General features: G+C 42.6%; 1 protein-coding gene across 2 annotated transcripts in view; it reads right to left on the bottom strand.

Annotated features, from left to right (window-relative positions):
* Nucleotides 1-22,703, bottom strand: part of LOC127450814 (mucin-5AC-like) — a 51,270-nt gene that overhangs the window by 3,657 nt on the left and 24,910 nt on the right. The window contains exons 4-12 of one of the 2 annotated variants that reach the window (XM_051715194.1): nucleotides 19,426-19,527; nucleotides 19,101-19,207; nucleotides 17,125-17,183; nucleotides 16,889-17,034; nucleotides 15,887-16,021; nucleotides 15,534-15,576; nucleotides 15,062-15,099; nucleotides 14,786-14,882; nucleotides 5,157-5,349 (exon numbers count right to left, since the gene is read on the bottom strand). In XM_051715194.1, the coding sequence (XP_051571154.1) occupies nucleotides 5,157-5,349; nucleotides 14,786-14,882; nucleotides 15,062-15,099; nucleotides 15,534-15,576; nucleotides 15,887-16,021; nucleotides 16,889-17,034; nucleotides 17,125-17,183; nucleotides 19,101-19,207; nucleotides 19,426-19,527 (920 nt within the window). Of the gene's footprint in view, nucleotides 1-5,156; nucleotides 5,350-14,785; nucleotides 14,883-15,061; nucleotides 15,100-15,154; nucleotides 15,363-15,533; nucleotides 15,577-15,886; nucleotides 16,022-16,888; nucleotides 17,035-17,124; nucleotides 17,184-19,100; nucleotides 19,208-19,425; nucleotides 19,528-22,703 lie in introns of those variants that run through there. The other variant, XM_051715195.1, reaches the window with a different exon arrangement.

Genomic DNA, 22,703 nt, shown 5'->3' with positions numbered 1-22,703 from the left:
CAGCTGGCTGGTGTTTTTACGGACATTTTCAACCTTTCCCTCTCTTTGTCTGTGGTCCCCACATGCTTTAAAACATCCACCATTGTGCCTGTTCCAAAACAATCAAAAATAACTTGTTTAAATGACTGGCGTCCTGTTGCTCTGACCCCCATCATCAGCAAATGTTTTGAGAGACTAATCAGAGATTACATCTGCTCTGTCTTGCCACTCAATCTTGACCCGCTGCAGTTTGCTTACTGCAACAATCGCTCCACTGATGATGCCATTGCATCTACAATACACACTGCTCTCTCCCACCTGGAAAAAAAGAACACTTATGTGAGAATGCTGTTTGTAGACTACAGCTCAGCATTCAACACCATAGTGCCCTCCAAGCTAGATGAGAAACTCCGGGCTCTGGGCTTAAACAGCTCGCTGTGTAGCTGAATCCTGGACTTCCTGTCAAGCAGACGCCAGGTGGTTAGAATAAGCAGCAACATCTCCTCATCACTGATCCTCAACACTGGAGCCCCACAGGGCTGTGTTCTCAGCCCACTACTGTATTCCGTGTACACACATGACTGTGTGGCAACACATAATAATAATTATAATAATAATTTTCTTTATTTATCACACATTATACATTTGCACATATACGGTGAAATTCTTCTTTTTCACATAGCTCCAATTCCATCATTAAGTTTGCTGATGACACGACGGTGTAGGTCTGATCACTGACAATGATGAAACAGCCTACAGAGAGGAGGTGCACACTCTGACACACTGGTGTCAGGAGCAAAACCTCTCCCTCAACGTCAGTAAGACAAAGGAGCTTGTGGTGGACTTCAGAAGAAAAGACAGAGAACACAGTCCCATCACCATCAATGGAGCACCAGTGGAGAGAGTCAGCAGCTTCAAGTTCCTGGGTGTCCACATCACTGAGGAACTCATATGGTCCGTCCACACTGAAGTCGTTGTGAAGAAGGCTCATCAGCGCCTCTTCTTCCTGAGACGGCTGAGGAAGTTTGGAATGAACCGCCACATCCTCACACGGTTCTACACCTGCACTGTAGAGAGCATCCTGACTGGCTGTATCTCCGCCTGGTACGGCAATAGCACCGCCCACAACCGCAAAGCACTGCAAAGGGTGGTGCGAACTGCCAAACACATCATCGGAGGTGAGCTTCCCTCCCTCCAGGAAATATATACAAGGCGGTGTGTGAAAAAAGCTCGGAGGATCATCAGAGACTCCAGCCACCCGAGCCATGGGCTGTTCTCACTGCTACCATCAGGTAGGCGGTATCGCAGCATCAGGACCCGCACCAGCCGACTCCATGATAGCTTCTTCCCCCAAGCAATCAGATTTCTGAACTCTTGATCTCTCATGATCAATATACATCAGCACTGCACTTTATTACTCTTACTCTTATATCTCACACCGGACTGTCATAAATTATATTATTATTATATTATGTCTCTCTTAACAACTGACTATCAACCGACAGCCTGAATGTCAATACAGTACAATACTGTACATTCTATATATATATATATATATATATATATATATATATATATATATATATATATATATATATATATATATATACACTTTTTTTTAAATATATATATATATATTTTAATTTTTAATTTTTATTGAATAATGTGTATCTATATAGTAAAAAAAACAACAAAAAAAAAAACAGCGTATTGTATACTGTACAGTGTATGTTATTATTTGTATATTGTTGAGTGTAATTATGTGTATAACAGATGTTTAAATTGTGTTGTGTTAATTTGATGTTATTGTAAATTGGTATATGTCTCATCACTGTCACGACTGCTATGTTGATTGGAACTGCACCCAAGAATTTCACACACCATTGCACTTGTGTATATGGCTGTGTGACAATAAAGTGATTTGATTTGATTTGATTTGATACTGACTTAAATTTTAGACTGTTCTTCATACAAACCTGTCGGATGACTTCAAAAGACTGGGACTACAGTGCACAAGTCATTTGGACTACTTTAATGATGCTTTTTTGTCATTTTTGGAGCTTGATGGCCCCTACTCACTTTCATCTGATGTTGTATGGCAAGAGCTGAGTAACAATTCTTCAAAAATGTAAAATGTTGTGTTCCACAGAACAAAAATAACAGCATACGGGAATGGAATGGCATGAGGGTAAGTACTAAATTAAAGAATTTTCAGTTTTGAGAGAACTATTCCCTTAAATACCAACATGCAGAAAAATCTCAATTTCCATGTCTAAACAGGTTACAATCTCATGCAAAGCATATAATGACATGCAAACTTTGCTGACCAATTTGCATGATCAAATTCAGAATCAGAATCAGAATGAGCTTTAATGCCAAGTATGCTTACACACAAGGAATTGTCATGGTGACAGAAGCTTTCAGTGCAAAGACAATAAAAACATTATACATATACAATATATGCATACAAACATTTGATATATATATATATATATATATATATATATATATATATATATATATATATATATATATATATATATACGTAAACAGTGAAATAAGAATAAAAAATGAGATATAACAGATAAATGTATAGAGGAAACTACAGTAGGGCAATAATGTTGATCAAATATGTTATATACAGATATACAGTTATGTGCAAGGTGATTTAATGTATTGTGCAAAAGGGTAGGATATGTCAAATAAATATAAATGTAAAATGCGACCAATATTTTGCAGTAAAAAAAATAAATCATTGTTCTGTGAGATGTAAAGTTGTGGGACTACTTTTCTAAATTGAATGAATATCTGTTTATGTGTTCACAACATAATACCTGTGAGAGTTCCTGTTCTTTATGGATAGTTAGGTCACATTCCTTCCTGTATCCTCATGCGGATATGCAAAAGTATATTTACCGGGTTTACATAGTCATCACCAGGGTTGGGAGGGTTACTTTTGAAATGTATTCCACTACAAATTACAGAATACATGCTGTAAAATGTAATTTGTAACGTATTTCGTTAGATTACTCAAGGTCAGTAACGTATTCTAAATACTTAGGATTACTTCTTCAGCACTGGTAGATTTTTTCACTTGTTCTGACAATAAAAACTCAATAATATACAATATACACATGTTAAAAATACATTCTCTGAAAAACCTAAATATCTTATGCAGTGTTGTTTCTAAAACAAGATAAATCAAACTGATCTTATTTTAAGGATTTTTAGATATTTTTACAGGAAAAAAAATCAAGAATATGATTTTTGCCCTAATATCAAAGGTCTTTTCTTGATAAAAAAATAAATAAAATATGATCGTGCCTGGTAACATGCACATGTAAAATGGCTAGAAATAGCATTTTAGCTTAGCGTAAAGCTGACAGTTTACACAAGGTCTATTTCTATTTCTTCTGCTCCAAACTTACTTCAGACTTACTTCTCTGTCTGCTCGTATGAATGTAACACATCATAAGAAAGTTTTCACTGCTGTTCAAATGCACTTTGGATCGCATCATTTATATGGATAAATGTTTTCCATCTGAAAGGACTAAATATTAAATGAAACAAATGACAATAAAATGCAAAGTAATCTCTTCAGTAATCAAAATACTTTTTGAATGTAACTCTATTCTAATTACCAATGATTTAAATTGTAACTGTAGTGGAATACAGTTACTTATATTTTGTATTTTAAATATGTAATCCCGTTACATGTATTCCGTAACTCCCCAACCCTGGTCATCACATAATTTAAAAGATTGGATAGAACTTTGCACAGACAAGGTTGGTAAGTGTGAACACGTTTAATGTTTAAATGTTACAGTTATACTTTTGAAACACTGAGCAATTTGCATGTTTCAATGTTTATTCGAATTGCCACCAGGTTTTCATTGTCTGATAGGCTTCAATTGTGAATGTATTACTGTAAACGTGTTACAATTATTATTTTGGCATTTAACAGCATTCCACAGATGCTGTTGGCAGAGCCTGGGTTGTATTTAACCTGGAATAATCCAATAAAAGGTATAAAGACTTTGAAGAACACACACCAAAACAACACTACTTCATCATTGGCAGGAAGGAGGAACTCAGCAAGGCGGTGGCTTACCTTTCCTTTAATCTTCTACAGTCATAGGGTTTGGAGTGAGGGGGAATCATGCAAGCCCAAGCATACAGGTGCCACATACACAACATGGTGAGCAAAAATAAGTGCACAAACACAAACACATACATACACACAAAGAGGTCTGTTTATGCACTAAGTGATTACAAAACTCTATAATACCAAGATTTGACATCCATGACTAAAAAAACATGTTACGACAAAAAAAATTAGGGACACCTCAGTTTTCCAAGTACTATGCCCTGTTGAATCTTCTTGGCCTCATGTTAACTGTAAAGGCAGTTGTTCCACAAATGTAATATATTCTCTTTTTGTGTGGCCTTGGTAAGGCATAATGGAGTTAGTCATTCATTCAAGTAATACTTGGAAGAAAACTGGGATAATCCAATCATTAGAAGTCAGTTTAGCAATCAGAGTATCAATATGGCAATGGACTCCTGATTTAACAATATAATTAGCATTTATTAGTTGTGTGATGTATCTATCATGTGGCTGGTGACACTATTATTAGTTTTAGTATGGGACAAGCAGGGTACCTGCAGGGTTAATGGAGCTGGATTGAATTTACAGTGGGCTATAACTGCTACAACCATCGAAAAGAGGGATAATAATAAATGTAACTTTATCTTAACCATATAAGTAATAATAATACGAAAAACAACAACATCATTTAAATTTATTCAAGGTTCCCACACCTTTTGACCAATGAATTTCTATGAATTCTCCAGTCATGTGTACACTATATTTTGGATTAGGATTTTTTATTATTATTATTTGATAAAGATAACACTTTCTAGCCAATAAAATATTTTATAATATATTATAAAAATCCATGATTTTTCAATGACTTTTTAAGATTTTATTAATTCCAATAACTTTTTGGAAACCCTGTTAACTGTAATTCCTGACAAAATCCCTAATACCACTACAAAACTTGTCTCAGTTCACAACCCACTGTAAATTAAAGACAGGTGTAACTGCTCTGTGAACTAGTGGCAATGACAGGTTTATTAGTTGTTTGTGAAGCTTTTAAGTGGAAGAGGGCACTCACCAATCCATTACTAAGGCTATTCCTTTTGCCTGCCCCCTCAGTCATCTCCAGTGTGGTGTCACTGGCCTCATTGCTGGCACTAGTGTTGAGAGTGGCACGAGGAATAGGAGTGATACCCTGAGAGGACCATGTGGACTCGAACTCCTCAGCAGGGTATGGTGTGTTGTACAGATATTCCTTAGATTTCCTCCAGCTGGGAAAAAAATAATACACACACAGACAAAAACAGATTGTCATCAAGGTGGGAGCCAGTGCTGGACAACATTACTTTTAAACTAATGTTATTCTGTACGTATGTACGTCTATCCATCTCTTTAAGTTGACCACATTTATTTCCACATCAGCGATTAAGGTTAAGTCTGGTTAAGACTTTATTCCAAAAAAGTTCAAATGTCCCATAAAGGTTTAAATGCTCCATAGAGTGCACATCTATTCAAAATAATCCTGCTCATATAATACAAAGAAACTGAAACATTCTCCCCCCACCCCCTTTTAAACTGTACTAAATTTGATAATGTTAAGTGCCCTTGAGCTCTGGAAAGATGCTATATAAATCTAACCTTATTATTATTATTATTATTATTATTATTATTATTCTTTACCTGCTGTTCTCTTCTGAAAAATCTAGAGAGGCTCACTCTTGCCATTTATTCTATTGAATTTCGCTAATTCTGCACATGTTAGTTAACTAAATTATGATGTCCTCCACATTATGTTAAAATATGTGCGTACAAATCAGCCTCGAGTATATCGTAAAAATTCCTGACAGACTTATTGGACTTTCATCTGTTTGTACACTATATTGATGTACTGTCATTTCTTTTAATGTTTGGATTTATTTAATATTCACTGCAAAATGTGTGCTTGACATTTAACAATTGCTTGACACCTTGTGCCTCCAGAATAATGTTGTTATTCATGCACAGACATAAACGAAAATTCTGTTTCAGCAGATATTAATGTCAGAAATGCAAGGAGAAACCACAGTTAACAACCTATTCCACAGTATCACAGTATTAATGTATCCCACATATTCAGCTTCATCTGGTAAGAACAAAAAGAATAAAATAAAAATGTAATAAAATAGTAATAGAATAATAATAATAATAATAATTATTATTATTATTATTATTATTATTATTAGGCTATTATTATGAAAAGACATATACAAGGCATATTTTATTTATAGAAACTATAAATGTAATAGAGTAAAATAAAAAAGGGCGTTCCATTTAGTTTTGACACACTTCCGGCCTATGCCCCGCCCACATCCGGTTCTAGCTGAATACAGATACAGACCACTGATATAAAAATAGAACTGTTCCAGCAGTCATCTTAGTATGCTCAACCTTTCATAGAATGTCAATGAGTGACAGGAGAAAACACCCCCGTTTCACCAGCTCCGACCTGCGGATACGACAGTTGCATTTCGTCCTCTAATGACAATCAAGTTTAATGTTTGATTTGCTTGTTATGGATAATATTCGTTATGAAGGAGAAGATATATGCGGATTGCGATGTCAGAGCATTCACCTGCCCCGTTGTTCAGTCTATTAGTGCAGCACAACGATCAGCAAAGGAAGCGGGACAACTGTCCACAAGTTGTAATGTAAGTAGGAAAAGCTGTAATAACTGCTTGTTTAGGGTGACAATACATCCTTACCACCGAAAGGGACTTTCAGACAAAAGTCAGACCGGGATTTCTAAATCGCCTTAAATGCCCGGGATTTGCTTGTTTTCACACTGAAGTGCTCTCTGTAGTCAGTTCAATTAATTGTCCTCCAGTCGAACCCATATCAGTTTAATTTTAATCACCTTTGCTTTACTTGTCTCCCTCAATCACAGCGCCCGCTGCACGTGTGACAGAGGGAGAGAGATAAAAACATAAAACAAGTAACTCTGAACAAACACTTCGATTATCACAATAAATTAGTCTGAAAATGTATGTTAGTATCTTACCTCAGTTTCAGTGAACTTGTTTACATTAAGCTGATCTGCCACTAAAGTTAATTTGAGGTAGACTGTTTGATATACTGTAGATATACATAACTTGCTCGGGCTTTTAAGAAACAGGAAAAATAAATAAATAAATAATTACATGTGTAGGATGTTTGCGTTTATATTATACTTTCATAACCTCCGTTCCCTGATGGAGGGAACGAAACGTTGTGTCGATGTAGTGACACTAGGGGTCACTCTTGGGAGCCTCAAACACCTCTGCTTTTTGAAAAAAGGCCAATGGGAATTTGCGAGTGGAATTTGCATGCCACTCCCCTGGACATATGGGTATTAAAGGAGCTGGTATGCAACCACTCATTCAGGTTTTGTGCTGAGGAGCCGAGACAAGGTCCTGGACATTTCAGCAGGTAGTTCAGTGTTGTGGCAAGAGGGACACAATGTCTCGTTCCCTCCATCAGGGAACGGAGGTTACGAAAGTAACCAGGACGTTCCCTATGTCACTCACTCGACGATGTGTCGATGTAGAGACACTAGGGGTCCCTATACAAAACGCCACAACTAGTTGAACTGTGTTACGTGGACTGGCGGTGCGAGACGGGCAGACCGCTGTGTGCCTCGTAGCTAGCACACCAGGCCCCCAACACTCTTATGAGCATCGAACGGTCCTTCAGGAACAAGTCGACTGCCCAAAAAATAGGGACAGGCTAGCCCAGCCGTGGCCTCTTTTCCTCTCTTTTCTCCCCAAAAAGAGTGGAATTTGTTAACTGACTGGGAGCCATAAGTGTCTGCATCGGGGGGTGTCCTTCCCAAGGGGAAGACACCGCGGAGACCACACCCCGCCCAAAAAGAGGGGGGGGGGTATTTTGAGTGGAATATGTCACATGGTCTTACCAAGTCTTGTCGGAAGTATGTCATGTGGAGAAGTCCCATGGTAGGTCCTAGCCGAGGGGGGGGAGTTTCTACAAACATGGTGACCGGGGGCAGAGGGGCCTTTAGCAGAAGATATCACAATTTAGCAGAAGATATCACATGGGGTCACCTACGGGGAACCACCACATGTGGAGCACCTACCTCAGTACAGGGCCTAATTAGAACACATAATGGGCCGGCAGCGAGTTTCTCCGCAAACTCGTCTGCCACAGGGCTAAGGAGGAATTCATCAAGGAATCACAACTTGTGAACAAGACTGGGAGTCAAAAGTGCACGTCTTCACCTCATGGGAGGGGAAAGGCACTTTGCGCAAGCGGTACACCTGGCCAGCTGTCCCGGAACTTATCTGTTCGGACCTGACAACACACGGGACGAAACCAGCTCAACCCGGAGATTATAGAACCTTGCAAAGGTGTTGGGTGTTGCCCAGCCCACTGCTCTGCAGATGTCTGCCAAAGAGGCGCCACTGGTCAGGGCCCAGGAGGCCACACACTCCTAGTAGAGTGGGCTCGTAACCCCACGGGGGGCGGCACGTCCTGGGCGTGATATACCATCACGATGGCGTCAACGACCCAGTGGGCGATCCTCTGTTTGGAGACAGCACTTCCTTTCCGCTGTCCACCAAAGCAGACAAAGAGCTGCTCGGAGCTTCTAAAGCTCTGCGTGCGATCCAAATAGATGCGTAAAGCACGTACCAGACACAGCAATGCCAAGGCTGGGTCTGCCTCCTCCTGGGACAGCTCTTGCAGGTTCACCACCTGATCCCTAAACGGGGTCATGGGAACCTTGGGCACATAGCCCGGTCGGGGTCTCAGGATCACGAGAGAGTAACCCAGACCGAACTCCAGGCACGATTCGCTGACAGAGAACGCCTGCAGGTCCCCTACCCTCTTGATGGAAGTGAGCACAGTCAGGAGGGCAGTCTTCAAAGAGAATGCCTTAAGCTCAACTGACTCCAGAGGCTCAAAGGGAGCACCCCGTAGACCCCGAAGGACTACAGAAAGGTCCCACAGGGGCATGAGGCATGGTCTGGAGGGATTCAACCTCCTAGCGACTCTCAGGAACCTGATGATCAAGTCGTGCTTCCCCAAATACTTACCATCCACTGCCTCATGATGTGCCGAAATGGCGGCTACATACACCTCCAGCCTCTCCTGCAGGAAGGAAAGCACCGATCCGACTGCGCATCTCTGGGGGTCTTCACGTCGGGAAGAATGCCACTTAGTGAACAGACACCACTTCAAGGCATACAGGCGCCTCGTAGAGTGATCCCTAGCCTGAGTGATCGTGTCTACCACCACGGGCCACTTAGGTCTTCTGTGTCCCGTCCAAGGGCCAGATGTGGAGATTCCAGAGGTCTGGTCACGGGTGCCAGACGGCGCCCCGTCCCTGAGAAAGAAGGTCCTTCCTTAGGGGAATTCGCCAGGGGGGGCTGTCGCAAGGAGCGTGAGGTCCGAATAACACGTCTGGGTGGGCCAGTAGGGTGCTACTAGGACGATATGCTCCTCGTCCTCCCTGACCTTGCACAGGGTCTGTGCAAGTAGGCTCACTGGGGGAAACATGTATTTGCATAGTCCACGGGGCCAGCTGTGTGCCAGCGCGACTATACCGAGGGGTGCCTCGGTCAGGGCGTACCAAAGTGGGCAGTGGGAGGATTCCTGGGAAGAAAACAGGTCTACCTGTGCTCGACAAAATCGACTCCAAATCAGCTGGACCACCAGGGGGTGGAGTCTCCACTTTCCCCTGAGTGTAATCTGTCGTGACAGTGCATCCGCTGTGGTGTTGAGGTCGCCCAGGATGTGAGTGGCTCATAGCGACTTGACGCTGCTGACTCCAGAGGAAGAGACGGCGGGCGAGTTGTGACATGCAACGGGAGCGTAGACCGCATTGACAGTTGATGTACGCTACCGTTGCCATGTTGTCTGTCCGGACCAACACATGCTTGAACTGGATCAATGGCCGGAACCTCCGCAGGGCGAGCAGTACTGCCAACAACTCGAGGCAGTTGATGTGCCAACGCAGCCGCGGGCCAGTCCAGGAGCCGGCGGCTGTGTGCCCATTGCATACGGCACACCAGCCCATCTTGCAGGCCTCCATCGTAACCACGACGCGCCTGGAGACCTGCTCTAGGGGAACCCCTGCCCATAGAAATGCAAGGTCGGTCCAAGGGCTGAAGGGGCGGCGACAGATCGGCGTGATGACTACGTGATGTGTCCCATGGCGCCATGCCCATCTCGAGATTTGAGTCTGAAGCCAGTGCTGAAGTGGTCTCATATGCATCAACCTGAGCAGTGTGGCAACTGCTGAGGATGCCATATGCCCCAGGAGCCTCTGAAAAAGTTTCAGTGGAACCACTGTCTTCTGTCTGAACGCCTTCACACAGTTCAGCACCGACTGTGCACACTCGTTCATGAGGCGCGCTGTCATCGAGACTGAGTCCAACTCCAAGCCGAGAAAAGAGATGCTCTGAACCGGGGAGAGCTTGCTCTTTTCCCAGTTGGCTGAGGTGCGTGAGCACCAGGTCCCGGTGTGCACACAACACATCCTGAGAGTGAGCTAGGATTAGCCAGTCGTCGAGATAATTGAGGATGCGGACTCCCACTTCGCTTAGCGGGGCAAGGCTGCCTCTGCGACCTTCGTGAAGATGCAAGGGGACAAGGACAGGCCGAAGGGGAGGACCTTGTACTGGTACGCCCGGCCCTTGAAAGCAAACCGCAGGAAGGGTCTGTGTCAAGGTAAGACCGAGACGTGGAAGTATGCGTCCTTCAGGTCTACCGCCGCGAACCAATCTTGATGCCGGACGCTCGCTAAAATGCTTTTTGTGTCAGCATCTTGAACGGGAGTCTGTGCAAGGCCTGGTTCAGTACTCGCAGGTCCAAGATTGGCCGCAACCCACCGCCTTTCTTTGGTACAATGAAGTAGGGACACCCACCATAAGATTGGTCGAGGAGGGGGGAGGAGGAACATCGTCCACGCAGTCCGTCGGAACCAACCTGGTGTGGGCATGTTTGTGCCACAGTTGGGCGTGCAGGAGTGGGGGGTCTGCCGCTGGAGCGCCAAACCTGCCAAAGTGGGATGGTGGACGGCAGTCGTGACGACACCTGGCATGTGACCCAGTGAACAAGGAAACCACTCTTTTGTTGAAGTTTTGGGTACTGCAGCCTCTTGAGCATGTACCCAATGAAACAAAAAATTCTCCTCCCGGCCCTCCACCGGGGGATGGAGTGGTCTGTCAACCAGCTCCGTAGAAGTGGGTCTCCTCATCCCTGGGTCACCTGTCTCAGGGGCACTTCAAAGCCTTCCTAGGGTTCTTTGCGGCCGGCCGTGAGACGGGTGGCGTCTGCTTCCTGCGGTGGGCTCCATGCCGGGGCCAGGCCACGGGGGCGGGCTGTGGCGGAGCTGGTGCTGTTGCTGCAGGAGGACGCCCTTTGTGATGAGCAGATGGGTTGCAGGGTCTTGAGCCGCGCCGGGGCAGGATGTGTTGAATGGCCTCCGTCTGCTGCTTCACCGCCGAGAACTGCTGGGCAAAGTCCTTGACGGTGTCATCGAACAGGCCAACCTGGGAGATGGGGGCATCAAGGAACCGTGCCTTGTCAGTCTCTCTCATGTCGACCAGGTTGAGCCAAATGTGGTGTTCCTGGACCACCAGGGTGGACATCGCCTGCCTGAGAGACCGCGCCGTGACCTTCGTCGCCCGGAGAGCGAGGTCGGTCGCCAAGCACAGTTTCTGCATCAATCCCGGGTCAGAACTACCCTCGTGCAGCTCTTTTAGCGCCTTGGCTTGGTGTACCTGCAGGAGAGCCATGGTGTGCAGGGCGGAGGGGGCTTGTCCAGCGGCACCGTAGGCCTTAGTTGTCAGAGACAGCGTAAACCTACAGGCCCTGGATGGGAGCTTCGGGCAGCCGCACCAGGTGGTGGCGCTCTGCGGGCACAAGAGCACCGCGAGTGCCTTATCCACCTGGGGGATCACTGAGTACCCCTTGGCCGCCCCACCATTGAGGGTAGTGAGAGCGGGGGAGCTGAAAGATCAGGACCAGGTAGTAAAAGGTGCCCCCCACAATCTTGTCAGCTCCTCATGCACTTCCGGGAAGAAAGGAACCGGGGTGGGGCACGGCCGTGAGAGGCGCTCTGGGCCCAGGAACCAATCATCGAGCCGCGAGGGTTCAGGGGAGAGTGGAGGATTCCACTCTAGCCCGACGCTCGTGGCTGCCCGGGAAATCATGTCCGTCATCTCCGTGTCGGCCTGAGACTGGATGACCACACCCGAAGGGGGAAGCCCAGCCGAAGCCTCCGCGTCAGAGTGGACGAACCCGCTCTCCGATGTTGCGCTCGATAGCTCATTGTCTTCCCGGCCCCGAATAAGAGGTCTAACTCGCCCTAAGACGAGCCGGTGGTCTCATCCGAGAGCCTGACCGGGGCGAGCGTGCTGAGGAATGGGAGGTCTGTGGGGGGTTACCCGGCGGAGGTGGTCCTATTGGAGTCCCCAAATCGCCCCAGTGCTAACTGACGCAGCCTCATACCTGTAGGTAGAAGGACCGAGGCGGGGAGCCGCTGGGGTGGCTTGCTTTCTTATGAAGGCAAGCCGCGACCGCAACGTTGCCATGGTCATGTTCTCGCAATGAGGACAAGACCCATCCACGAACGAAGACTCCGCGTGGGCAGCGCCCAGACACTTAAGACAGCGATCGTGGCCGTCAGAAGCGGAGAGATAACGACCGCAACCAGGAATAACACACAAGCGGAAAGGCATCTTTAAAAAGACATTCCGTGTGTGCCGCTCTTTTATAAGTGAAAATATACTCTTTTTTTAGAATATACTCTTTTTTTTCCTGCCGAAACACCCAGGGGCGTTCTCTGCACTCCATGGGTGCAGAGGGGGAGAAGCCGCTGAAATGCGCCATAAATCCAGCAGATGAGGTGAATGAACTCGGCGGATGAATTCGGCTCAATGAATAGAACCGATCGGCTCCGAAGAGAAAATCTGAATGAGTGGTTGCATACCAGCTCCTTTTATACCCGTATGTCCGGGGGAGTGGCATGCAAATTCCACTCGCCAATTCCCATTGGAGCAGAGGTGTTTGGGGCTCCCAAGAGTGACTCCTAGTGTCACTACATCGACACAACGTCGATTGAGTGACAGATAGGGAACCTATTCTACTAGACCCCCAAAATAAAATTATCAACCTGTAAATTAGCATAATATGGGCTCTTTAAGTCAGTAGGGACACTAGAATGTTTGGCCATAGCAATATGGTGGCACAGTGGCTTCACTGATATGAGGTCATGAGCAATCCAGTTCTATATACTGTATATATCAGTGATACAGACACATATAATTTTGCAATAGGAGCAGATGTAGATACAGATAATGGCTTCGCTGCACACTTCTACTACTGTAATCACATTACATTTTTACTTTTTATGGAAAACAACATGTTAAGTTACTTTTGCAACACTTTTTCATACCACCAGCTAAATGAGACTTTCTTGTCCTCGAGAGTGGAAGCGCTTTGCAGGCATTTTTTATATTAGATGTGTTGTTTTTGTCTGTGAACAAGTGTTTATCCCTGCAACATAGTTTGCATTCAAGGATACATAGGGTAAACCACAAAAGGGGGTATTTCCCAGTTGCTTTAATACAGCATTAGTGTGCTACAGGAATCACAACTGCAGGAACCACGCACCCCAACGTTCATTTTTTTGCTGAATTTGCGTAATCATTTTTTTTTTTTTTTTTAAACAGTGTTATTTTGTCCTCTAAAAATAGCTATTACAACTGGATTCCCCTGAAGCGCTTTGATTTATTTGTCATTTACCAACAGTATTTTGAAGTTTTTAATAACTTAAATCTTGGGATGGGCTGCAAGAAAACATTGTATGTATGTCACTAATAACCATGACACACACAAACTACAATTATGCTCTCATATACTACAACTACTCCCACAATGCTTGCACACCTTAAATTTACTACCGTTTCTCCCAACCAAGGGCGTAGATTTGGCTTGAACATTGGGGGGGTTATAGTGTGAAGAATTTGCATGTTTCCCTTGATCATGGTATAAATATTGGGGAAGGTTGTACTTGCTTGTTTTGATTATTTGCCTCCCCCCATCCCCCCTGGAATCTACACCCCTGCTCCCAACATGGAGAAGCAAGTGGTTCATGTCTTTGTAAATTAATTAAAATAACAGAAAAGTATCGTGCATTACTTATTTGAAAAACGTATTAAAAGTTATCATGGTGCAAATTAATATTTGGTGTGTTAATTTACTCTACTCTAAAAAAAACATAATTACATAACACATGTAGCACATTACACCCCCATACCTGTGGTAGCTAAAGGACAATTACAGATGAACTGGCAAAAGTCATTTTGTTCCAGGACACATAAATACATACAAATGTGCTGTTCTTAAACGAAAGTTTGGGGGGAGCTTGCTCATCTAATCTGCCAATCAACCTGCAGTTTATAAGTTGCTGCTTATCTCACTCTAGCGACAGTCTTTCTATCATCCCTCCACCTCCCCATCTACATCCTCCAGTTCCTTCCCTACAGCTTCCTCCATATATTAAGTAGTCCCTTAGTAGGGGTAAATTTAGAGCTCAAGTCGAGCCTCTTCCTTTGCGGACAGCAAGCCACATGAGTTTACCCTTTATCACTCAAAGATTATATGGGCAGGCAAACTCGTGAAAGATGCATAAACACTCACAAGATGCTATAAAAAATTAATACCCACCTATGAGTCAAACAGAGGTAGATGAGCACAGCCAAAATCACAATGAGCAGAACTCCCCCTAACACACATGCCACCACCACTAGAGCAATCAAAGAGGCTACACAGAGAAACAAAGGTAATTACACACACATACTGTATAAACACACACCCAAAATGAAGAATTTAACAAAGATATATAAGCAGATCTGTGTAACGAATATTGTAAATTATAAGTACTATTGCTTCAATAAAAATTAAATTGGAAAAAAGGGAAATATTATAATAACAACATCTTACAGTCATCACAGTTCAATCCAGAATAGCCAAATGGACATCTATTAAAACAAAAATAATAATATACATTACATAAGTAATAAATATAAGTTTTGAATGTACAATTTGAAAGCTAGCCACAAAGCTGACTTTTGTTATTTAAGAATGACACAAGGGGGCAGTATTTACTGTTACGTTGAGATGGGAGAAAGGTGCCATCTGTTGTTCCTGGCAGGCTAATCTGCTTTACAGGCTCCAAATGGTTAGGATTAGGGTGGGGGCTGGGTTAGGGTATCTGCTGCATGCCAGGAACAAACTGTGGCCCCTATGTACAATGGGCCTGTTACACATACATCGGTCATGCACTCAACCACTAAATTACTGTCACCCTCTGAGTATGCATTTAATCTATTGGACACACAAATTTATAGAGTAGTTTATGTGATGATGTGCATTAAAGTAACAGAAGAAAAAAATGGTACTCAATGGTACTCACGGTACACAGTTGTCTCCTTGTGCTTTCTGTCCACTGGGGCAGACTATGAAAAGAATAGACAGTAATTAGTGAGAGAGAATTATTAAAAGATGGTGGGACGAATAGAAAAAATAAAAAAATTAAAATGACTGGAACGAACTTCTGTGTACACAACAATTAAACTGCATTATTTCAAATTTGCTATGATCAGAATTAATTTGGCTGTTACTATGGACAAAACCACGCCACGCTCAAAGGTCACTGCTGAACATGATATGCACACACAAACGCACTTGCTCACACAAAACTGCACTTCCTCTTCGATTCTTTACAACACACAATAAATGGTGTAATAAAGAAATACACGCACTCACCTGTACAGCTCTTCCTCTGGTAAGGGCTAGGTACATAGCCTGGTTTGCAGGCACAGTTTGGAAGACCATCTCTGGTCGCACACACTGTAGAGACAACATCACAAGGAACAGGCTCCTGCTGACAGAGATCAGTTTCTAGAGAGACATAGACATGATAGAATGAGGGGAAAGTAGTACAGTTTATAGAGAGACAATCATTTGGCCTCTTTACACCTGTCATTAAAACAATACATAGCCATAGTCATGGCTGAACATCGGCAAACACCCACAAAGTTTTGGCACAGGCACTGTATTATTTAGTATTATTATTTTTTAATATGTAGGTGTATTTTGTTGGTTCATGTTTTTCAGGTCTTTTATTTTGAAATTCTAGTTCCTGTTTCATGTCATGTGGTTCCCTTGTCATGTGATTTCATGTTTCCCTCCATGTTCATGTGTCTTGTTTTCATTGGTTGATTGTCTTGTTATCTTGTTTAGAGTTCTTTGTGTTTATTTGTTATAATTGTCATGTGTTCTCCCATGTCATGTATTTAACCCTCATGTTTTCCATGGTGTCAGGTATTGTTGATGTAACAAGTTGATGTAACACGTTGGAATAAATTTGCACTTGGGTTCTTTACACCATCGTCATCGTCATCGTCTTTGTCATTGCCAGTGCCAGCACCAACGTTACAGATGTTACACAGTGTAAACGTGTTTGGCTCACTGTCCTGGGTGAAGGGCTCGAGACTTAAACTGAGCTCGAATAGCCCCCCAGACATAGATTAGTTATTGATGAATAGAGAGGAGGAGATGGGGAGGTGGGGGAAGCCAGAAGACTCGATGCCATGTAGAGGTAAGCAGCTATTTATATACGCTTATTCTGGAAGTGTGATTGGTCGGATTAAGTGAACTTGCTCCTCCCGAACCTTGTTAATGAAACTCCATTTAATACAGTTGCAGACTGAAATAAAAAATAAAATAAAAAAACTGGCTAGGAGGCATTTTTTTAAAGATACTCACGTGTGTATTGAGCATCAGCAAGGATGCCACACTTCTCTGCCCCGCACTCTTTTATAGCAGTATCCATGGCTGCTCCAACCGAATCCTGGGTGGCTGGAGAATTGAGCTCAAAAAAACTGTTCACTAAGGCCACTACACTGCCAGGCCTGGAAACATTTAAACAGAGATTTAATAATTGTTAACTATGATTCATATTTACAAAGGTGTTGTTAAGAACTGTTAAAAGGGACACTTACGTTAGCTTAAGGACAGTGCTGTTAATGTAGTTTGGCTGGTTACGCAGAGCTGCATTTATCTATGAGAGAAGGGGAGAAAAAGACTTGCAGTATACAGAGTGTGAAAGATAATGATTCAGGACATTTTTTTAAGTATTTACTTTCACCCTGAGAAAATGTAGTCCAACGTTTATTGAAACTTTGTAGGCATGACTATTAAGCTATAATAAGCAATTGAAAAGTACTGTAAAACCAAAGCAATATAGAGTAATATACTTGTATAAAGAATATAGCAGAAATAAATGAATTATAAGTATGGCTGTCGATTTAACGCGATTCATTTTATAAAAAATAACGTGTTAAATTTTAAAAAACGCAATTAATCGCAATGTCCCCGGACCGTAATAAGGAAGATTGCTGAGAAATGCAAGCTTGTAGTACCACCTGTTTACTCCAGTGAGCATTAAGTGAAACTTCAGCTGTATGGGCAACGCGCAGTTTATACAGTGAACAAAACAACCCTTCAGCAGACAGCACAACACAAACATGTGTTACGTTCTTGCATTCAAAACACTTGATGGAGCACAAATCTGAACTAAGGGATCTCAAGATGTGTTCTTCTAAGTATTAAACTATATTTAACTTGACAGCGACCTAAAAATGGTGCAGCTGCATTGACAGGTCCTTAAACAAGCCCTCATAATAAATCTCGAACTGATTGACAAATTCACTTGCAAAATGGATTGCTTATGTTCAATAATATTGTAATAAAAAATACATTGTGTTCTAAAGCCGCTTTTTTGTATTGTCTTATCAATGCTTAACGCTTCTGCCACAAGAATGTAATGCATTTTAATGATCTGAATACTTTTTTATTATATACACTACCAGTCAAAGTTTTGAAACAGTTACTCATTCTTTATTATTATTATTATTTTTATTATTTTTTTTCCACATTTTAGAATAATAGTAAAGTCATAAAAACTATGGAATAACATAAATGGAACTATGGGAATTATGCTGTACTCATGTACATTTTCTCAACCAACTTCTTGAGGTATCACCCTGGGATGCTTTTTAAACAGTATTGAAGGAGTTCCCATCTATGTTGGGCACTTATTGGCTGCTTTTCTTTATTATTTGGTCCAAGTCATCAATTTCAAAAAGGTTTTTTTTATTTTTTTTTATGAAATATTTGTTTTATAATGAAATAAATTAATATGGTGGCACAAATATATTTTTGTCTACAAAACTAATTTCAAACATTTAAGCAAACGCCTTCAGATCAAAAGATTTTTAAGATCATGAGAAACATTTCAGTCAAGTGGTAGTGTATGTGTGATATATATATATATATATATATATATATATATATATATATATATATATATATATATATATACACACACACACACACACACACACACACACACACACTTTTTAAATATTTAAAGATAACTATGTATAATTATTTCATCATTATATACTGAATTATTGTTATTTGAGGGGCTTTCTCAGCAAATATTTGTATATGCGATTCATTGCTATTAATTAATTGGGACACCATATAATTAATTCGATTAAAAAATGTAATCAATTGACAGCCCTAATTATAAGGTATTAACTCATATTAATAAAACATATTATATTAAACTTATGTTGCGTAATACATATTATTATAAATTAAATTGTAATTGTACAGTCCCAATCATTCCTTTAAGTATTTATTTGTTTTTGTTGTTTTTGCAAACATAAACAGTTTTATTTTCAAAATCTTTAAACTTTTATCCCAATTTTGAAAATCTGAATGTGATGTCAAAGAGCACTGAATATATGATCATATAATTTTAACCAAATAATGCCCTCCAAGCCTTCTCACGACATGTACAGCAAGACAAACATTTCACACAATTCCAGTGTATGAAGGTAAATCTTTGAAATAATAAGTGTCATGTTAGTGGTTAGGAAACAGTGGGTACAGTAAATGTGTGACCTACCTCAGAAATTATCTCGTTAGCAGTTTGCCGGAATTCGAGTGAATGGGGATCATTCATAGCACTTACAAAAGTGCGGTTCACCCGAAGGGTACTGGGGAAGGTTTTAGCTGGGAATAAAGAGGATGTGAGAAAGATGTTAATTTGTGTTGTTTTGTTCTCACCACAAAAAAAGAAAAAGAAAATGGAAAAATATAATTATTTCTCTTATTCATTTATGTAATTATGTGAGATTATAGATAAAATAAATTGTAAAAAAAAATGTCACCATGGCCCTATTTGAGCAAGAGGGTATGTGATTGACCAAGTCTTGACATCTGACACTTACTTTCCACACAAGCATTATTTAAAAGAATTGTTCCTGCCAGACACTGACAGATGGAATTCACACAAACACTGAGGGGTGGGCAGGGCACTGCAGGGCAGGTAGCTATAAGAAAAAAAGAACACAAAAATATGCCAGATCACTAAGGGTTTATGAAAGAGAGAAGGTATTAAAGGCACTGGTGATGATTAACATTGCATGAGCTTGCACACACACAACACATTCACTCAAACACACCTGGTGGTGTTGTGGTGTTAGTTGGGTTAGAAGTAGTTACAATGGGTCCATTTGTAGAGATGCCTGTGGTTAGAAGTGGTGCTGTAGAATTCCCTGGTGTAGTTAGTGCTGTGGTAGTATTCCCTGGTGTAGTGATGGGTGATGCTGTAGTGTTTGCTGGTGTAGTGATGGATGGTGTTGTAGTGTTCCCTAATGTAGAGATGGGTGGTGTTGTAGTGTTCCCTAATGTAGAGATGGGTGGTGTTGTAGCGTTCCCTGGTGTAATGATGGGTGGTGTTGTAGCATTCCCTAGTGTAGTAATGGGTGGTGTTGTAGCGTTCCCTGATGTAGTAATGGGTGGTGTTGTAGCGTTCCCTGATGTAGTAATGGGTGGTGTTGTAGCATTCCCTGATGTAGTTAGTGGCATGGTAGCATTCCCTGGTGTAGAGATGGGAGGTGTTGTAGCATTTCCTTGTGTAGTGATGGGTGGTGATGTAGTGTTCCCTAATGTAGTGATGGGTGGTATTGTAGCGTTCCCTGGTGTAATAATGGGTGGTGCTGTAGCATTCCCTTGTGTAGTTTGTTGTGTGGTAGCATTCCCTGTTGTAGTGATGGGTGGTGTTGTAGTGTTCCCTAATGTAGTGATCGGTGGTGTTGTAGCATTCCCTGATGTAGTTAGTGGCATGGTAGCATTCCCTGGTGTAGAAATGGGAGGTGTTGTAGCATTTCCTTGTGTAGTGATGGGTGGTGATGTAGTGTTCCCTAATGTAGTGATGGGTGGTATTGTAGCGTTCCCTTGTGTAGTAAGTGGTGTGGTTGCATTCCCTGGTGTAGTGATTGATGGTGTTGTAGCATTCCCTTGTGTAGTGATGGGTGGTGTTGTAACATTACCTGGTGTAATGATGGGTGGTGCTGTAACGTTCCCTTGTGTAGTTTGTTGTGTTGTAGCATTCCCTGTTGTAGTGATGGGTGGTGTTGTAGTGTTCCCTAATGTAGTGATGGGTGGTGTTGTAGCATTCCCTGGTGTAATAATGGGTGGTGCTGTAGCATTCCCTTGTGTAGTTTGTTGTGTGGTAGCATTCCCTGGTGTAGTGATGGTTGGTGTTGTACTGTTCCCTAGTGAAGTTATGGGTGGTGTTGTAGCATTCCCTGGTGTAATGATGGGTGGTGCTGTAGCATTTCCTTGTGTAGTTTGTTGTGTGGTAGCATTCCCTGTTATAGTAATGGGTGGTGTTGTAACATTCCCTGGTGTAGTAAGTGGTGTGGTTGCATTCCCTGGTGTAGTGATTGATGGTGTTGTAGCATTCCCTTGTGTAGTGATGGGTGGTGTTGTAACATTACCTGGTGTAATGATGGGTGGTGCTGTAGCGTTCCCTTGTGTAGTTTGTTGTGTTGTAGCATTCCCTGTTGTTGTGATGGGTGGTGTTGTAGTGTTTCCTAATGTAGTGATGGGTGGTGTTGTAGCATTCCCTGGTGTAATAATGGGTGGTGCTGTAGCATTCCCTAGTGTAGTTTGTTGTGTGGTAGCATTCCCTGGTGTAGTGATGGTTGGTGTTGTACTGTTCCCTAGTGAAGTTATGGGTGGTGTTGTAGCATTCCCTGGTGTAATGATGGGTGGTGCTGTAGCATTTCCTTGTGTAGTTTGTTGTGTGGTAGCATTCCCTGTTATAGTAACGGGTGGTGTTGTAACGTTCCCTGGTGTAGTAAGTGGTGTGGTTGCATTCCCTGGTGTAGTGATTGATGGTGTTGTAGCATTCCCTTGTGTAGTGATGGGTGGTGTTGTAACATTACCTGGTGTAATGATGGGTGGTGCTGTAGCGTTCCCTTGTGTAGTTTGTTGTGTTGTAGCATTCCCTGTTGTAGTGATGGGTGGTGTTGTAGTGTTCCCTAATGTAGTGATGGGTGGTGTTGTAGCATTCCCTGGTGTAATAATGGGTGGTGCTGTAGCATTCCCTTGTGTAGTTTGTTGTGTGGTAGCATTCCCTGGTGTAGTGATGGTTGGTGTTGCACTGTTCCCTAGTGAAGTTATGGGTGGTGTTGTAGCATTCCCTGGTGTAATGATGGGTGGTGCTGTAGCATTTCCTTGTGTAGTTTGTTGTGTGGTAGCATTCCCTGTTATAGTAACGGGTGGTGTTGTAGCATTCCCTGGTGTAGTAAGTGGTGTGGTTGCATTCCCTGGTGTAGTGATTGATGGTGTTGTAGCATTCCCTTGTGTAGTGATGGGTGGTGTTGTAATATTACCTGGTGTAATGATGGGTGGTGCTGTAACGTTCCCTTGTGTAGTTTGTTGTGTTGTAGCATTCCCTGTTGTAGTGATGGGTGGTGTTGTAGTGTTCCCTAATGTAGTGATGGGTGGTGTTGTAGCATTCCCTGGTGTAATAATGGGTGGTGCTGTAGCATTCCCTTGTGTAGTTTGTTGTGTGGTAGCATTCCCTGGTGTAGTGATGGTTGGTGTTGTACTGTTCCCTAGTGAAGTTATGGGTGGTGTTGTAGCATTCCCTGGTGTAATGATGGGTGGTGCTGTAGCATTCCCTTGTGTAGTTTGTTGTGTGGTAACATTCCCTGGTGTAGTGATGGTTGATGTTGTACTGTTCCCTAGTGAAGTGATGGGTGGTGTTGTAGCATTCCCTGGTGTAATGATGGGTGGTGCTGTAGCATTTCCTTGTGTAGTTTGTTGTGTGGTAGCATTCCCTGTTATAGTAATGGGTGGTGTTGTAGCGTTCCCTGGTGTAGTAAGTGGTGTGGTTGCATTCCCTGGTGTAGTGATTGATGGTGTTGTAGCATTCCCTTGTGTAGTGATGGGTGGTGTTGTAACATTACCTGGTGTAATGATGGGTGGTGCTGTAGCGTTCCCTTGTGTAGTTTGTTGTGTGGTAGCATTCCCTGTTGTAGTGATGGGTGGTGTTGTAGTGTTCCCTAATGTAGTGATGGGTGGTGTTGTAGCATTCCCTGGTGTAATGATGGGTGGTGCTGTAGCATTCCCTTGTGTAGTTTGTTGTGTGGTAGCATTCCCTGGTGTAGTGATGGTTGGTGTTGTACTGTTCCCTAGTGAAGTTATGGGTGGT

The sequence above is a fragment of the Myxocyprinus asiaticus genome, chromosome 13 (genome assembly GCF_019703515.2).
Source record: "Myxocyprinus asiaticus isolate MX2 ecotype Aquarium Trade chromosome 13, UBuf_Myxa_2, whole genome shotgun sequence".
Taxonomy (NCBI): Eukaryota; Metazoa; Chordata; class Actinopteri; order Cypriniformes; family Catostomidae; genus Myxocyprinus; species Myxocyprinus asiaticus.
The sequence above is the reverse complement of the archived record's forward strand: the minus strand, read 5'-3'. Positions and strand labels throughout refer to the sequence as shown.